Source organism: Otolemur garnettii, unplaced genomic scaffold, assembly GCF_000181295.1.
Source record: "Otolemur garnettii isolate 467f Iridium unplaced genomic scaffold, OtoGar3 scaffold00122, whole genome shotgun sequence".
Taxonomy (NCBI): Eukaryota; Metazoa; Chordata; class Mammalia; order Primates; family Galagidae; genus Otolemur; species Otolemur garnettii.
In genome coordinates, this window is record NW_003852517.1 from 3,577,601 (window position 1) to 3,581,496 (window position 3,896).

At 38.3% G+C, this 3,896-nt stretch overlaps 1 protein-coding gene across 2 annotated transcripts in view; it reads right to left on the minus strand.

Annotated features, from left to right (window-relative positions):
- Positions 1 to 3,278: 3,278 nt before the first annotated feature.
- The window catches only part of DRD3 (dopamine receptor D3), a 41,398-nt gene continuing 40,780 nt past the window's right edge, over positions 3,279 to 3,896 (minus strand). For both annotated transcript variants that reach the window (XM_012810044.1, XM_003797706.1), the window contains one exon: positions 3,279 to 3,536. In XM_012810044.1, the coding sequence (XP_012665498.1) occupies positions 3,340 to 3,536 (197 nt within the window). In that variant the 3' untranslated portion in view covers positions 3,279 to 3,339. The remainder of the gene's footprint in view (positions 3,537 to 3,896) is intronic.

The following is a 3,896-nucleotide window of genomic DNA, read 5'->3' on the forward strand; positions in this document are numbered from 1 at the left end:
GCAGGGTGAGACTCACCTAGCAATTGTTCTGCCTTTCTTCCCATACCTTTTTCTCCCTCCCCTTTGACTATCTGCACGGAGGCTAATTGCCTGGGCTTAGTAATCAGAGAGATGTTCATTTGAATCCCCATCTGCCACTTAAACTGTGTGTGACCTAAGGCAAATTTCTTAACCTCCTTCTGCCTCAGTTTCCTCATTTATAAAATGGAGTTTATCTTCCCTAAGTTTCTCATAGGGGTTGAATACGTGATGTAAAGAAAGGATACAAAATATTTGCTATTCTTCTTGACAGATATACAGATGTTCCTTATGCTTTTAGAATACTGTTTTCTTATTTTTTTCTTTTTTTGAGGCAAGGTCTTGATCTGTTGCCCAGGCAGGGGTGCAGTAGTGCAATCATAGCTCATTGCAACTATAGAGACTATAGCCCCAGTGGGACTATAGGTGTGTATATTATGCTTGGCTAATTTTCTCATTTTTTAGAGATGGGGTTTCACTATGTTGCCCAGGCTGTAGAATCTGATTTCAACATGAAATTCTATGATCTTTTACTCTATCATCTCACCTGTTTTCTGTTTATTTTGCATAGAAAAATATAGGAATCACTTTTTATGTTTGTAGACTTTAGTTGTCTGAATACCCTGCTTTGCTTGCATCATATCCCTATTGACCTAGATGATACGAGGCTAAAGAACTGGGGAGAAACTGAATTTTCTCAGTGTGTTACAATATAAACATTATTATAGAAAAATTTTAAATGCTGGCATTAAAAGCATTCAAGAGTTTCAGTTGTGTCCATACAATAGAATTTATTGAAGTTTAGAATATTATTTCATAAATTATCTATATTTTTATCACAATTCTTCAAACAATAAAAGATAGCTTTCTGTGGGTGAGAAGGTAAATGGTGAGAATATTCAAATTCTTTATAAATGCAATTTTGAATGACATTTACAAATTATTTTTATGATACCTTTAAACTTAGTTGTTGGAATGGTTACATGTAAAATCCATCCTAGGACTTTATAAAGACTGTTCATGTGATAGCTTTGGACAGACACCCTGCCTGGTACTCTCAGTTCTGAGGTGTCCTGGCAGCCTTGGCAATTGCCTGCCACCTTTAGACAAATAAATAGGCCAATGTAGGAACAGGCAGCGAGCTCCTTGGGGACAGGAGCTTTCTTACTTATTCTTACATAACCAGAATCTGAGAAAGTGACTGGCCCTTTGCAGTTACAACTTTTGAGTTTCGGGATCTGAAAGTACCGTCGTGCATTACTTAATAATGCTAGGGATGCATTCTGAGAAATGTGTCACTAGGTAATTTCATCATTGTGCAAACATCAGTGAGTGTACTAACCTAGGTGGTGCAGCCTACTACACACCTTGGCTGTATGATGTAACCTATTGCCCCTAAGCTACAAACCTGGACAGCACATTACTGTACTGAATACTGTAGGCAACTGTAACACAGTGGTGAGTGTATCTAAACATACCTCAACACAGAAAAGGTATACTGAAAATAAAGTATAAAAGATAAAAATGGCACAATTGTATAGGGCACTTACACAAATAGGGCTTGCAGGATTGAAAGGTGCTCTGGGGGTGAGTCACCAAGTGGTGGGTGAATGCAAAGGCCTAGGGCATTACTGTACACTGTCATACACTTTGTAAACAGTATCTACTTAGGCTGTACTGAATTTATTAATTTTTTCTTTATCCAACTATACATTAATCATAGCTTACTGTAACTTTTTTACTTTATAAACTTTTTAATTTTTTTAACTTCTTGACATTTTTGTAATAGCAGCTTAAACCCCAAACACATTGTACAGCTGTACAAAAATATTTTCTTTATATCCTTATTGCATACGCTTTTTTCTATTTAACATTTTTATTTTTAAACTTTTTTTTTTGTTGTTGTTAAAAACTAAGACATTAATGATCACATTAGCCTAGGCCTACACAGGGTCAGGGTCATCAATATCACTGTCTTCCATCTCTATATCTTGTCCTACTGGAAGGTCTTCAGGGCCAAGAACACGCATGGGGCTGTCACCTCTTGTGATGTCAATGCCTTTTTCTGGAATACCTCCTGAAGAAATTGCCTGAGGCTGTTTTACAGTTAACTTTTTTTAATAAGTAGAAGGAATAAAAAAATGAAATAAAAATAAAGAGTATAGTAAATACATAAACCAGTAACATAGTCATTTATTATCAAGTATTATGTTCTTTACATGATTGTACACATTTATAAGACCAGCATTGCAGTAGATTTGTTTACACAGACATCACCACAGACAGTGAGTAATGTATTGTTTTATAACATTACAATGGTTATGACATCACTAGATGGTAATATGAAATTTACCATATCTTTTATACTCTTATGGGACCGGCATGGTGTATGTGGTCTGTCATTGACCAAAGTATCATTACGTGGTGCATGACTATATTGGGTCTCTGTTCAGCAAAAAATGAGGAAGCCCTCAGTAGGAAAACCTTATAGTGTTATGAAAGGCATATCAATGATGTGTTCTGAATGGTAAGTTCAACAATGATACACTGGGGACTGTCATCCCTTCTTTAGTTAGTATCCCCATCTTGAATGACCCTGGAAGTTGAAATTCTCAGACTGCCTCAAAAGAATAAGGGATTGGGATGAAAGGGACTTCTTAGCTAGACCTAAAAGAAAAGGGTAGGAAGGTTTGAAACAAAGTTCTGGTCCCAATGTGGGACAGTGTTCCCCTGGGGCCAAGGCATTCACCTCATCAAATGTAGCCAGTTAGATTCTACAGTGAGGTAGAAGTTTTCGCCTTGCCATTTATATTTCCAGCTACAGTGAAGAAAAGTAATGACCAAGAGGGAACTGGCCCATGAAAGTACAAGGTCAGCCTGACAGTTAGACATTTGAAGGTAGAACCATTAGTTGTTCTGTAAGATGGTTTACTGGCTGAAACTTCAAGGATCCCTGGCAAATTGAGAATGATGAGATCTGTTCATTTTTCCTTCACCATAATGAATCACACTCCCAATGACAATTTTGTGTGAGTCACGTTTCATCAGCTCCTTTCTGAATTATTGCTTATCACTTAGTGGCTCCCCAACTATTTGGAGATTGTCATAATAAAGTCAGATTTTAGCTGGGGAGGTAGAACATTTTATTTTGGAAGAAGCATTTGGTTACATCAGCCACTCAGGAACATCCTGGCTCCCAGAATCTTCTTCCTAGCACATACCAGAGGACATCACACAGTCTTTTGGAGCACACCCTGGCCAGAGGCCCCACAGGATGGCAGGTAGAAATGGGGTACAGGCAGTATTTACTCCTTTCCTCTTTCAGCAAGACAGGATCTTGAGAAAAGCTTTGCGAAACTCGACATTGAAGGTGGTATAGATCACCGGGTTGAGAGCGCTGTTCACATAGCCGAGCCATGTTGTGGCACTGTATAGCTCTGGGGACACGTGGCATGCTTGACAGTGGGTATTGAGAATGTGAATCAAGAAGAAGGGCAGCCAGCAGACAATGAAAGCACCTAGGTTGCAAAGGAGGAGAGTAACCAGGTAAGGGATTTGCTTACTCGTTTTGTTATGACATGAAAATGACTCATGGTTGTCTAGTTGGAGTCAGCCACTATGTTGGAAGTTTTTCATACCCATTTACTTTTTATAACAATCCTGTGAAGTAGGTGTGATGAGAAAATTGCCTGTTAATGTCTCTGCCTTCCCTTAGGACTTTGTTACTAAACCAGTCTTCCAGTTTGGTCTTTGGGTAGTTTTTTACTAGTTGTTTTTTCCCCCCCAATTCAATTAAGACTTTTACTTAATGTCTACCCATGCAAGACATGATCCTAGGCACTGATAGGGAAGCAGACCTTAAAGACGTGACTGACTTA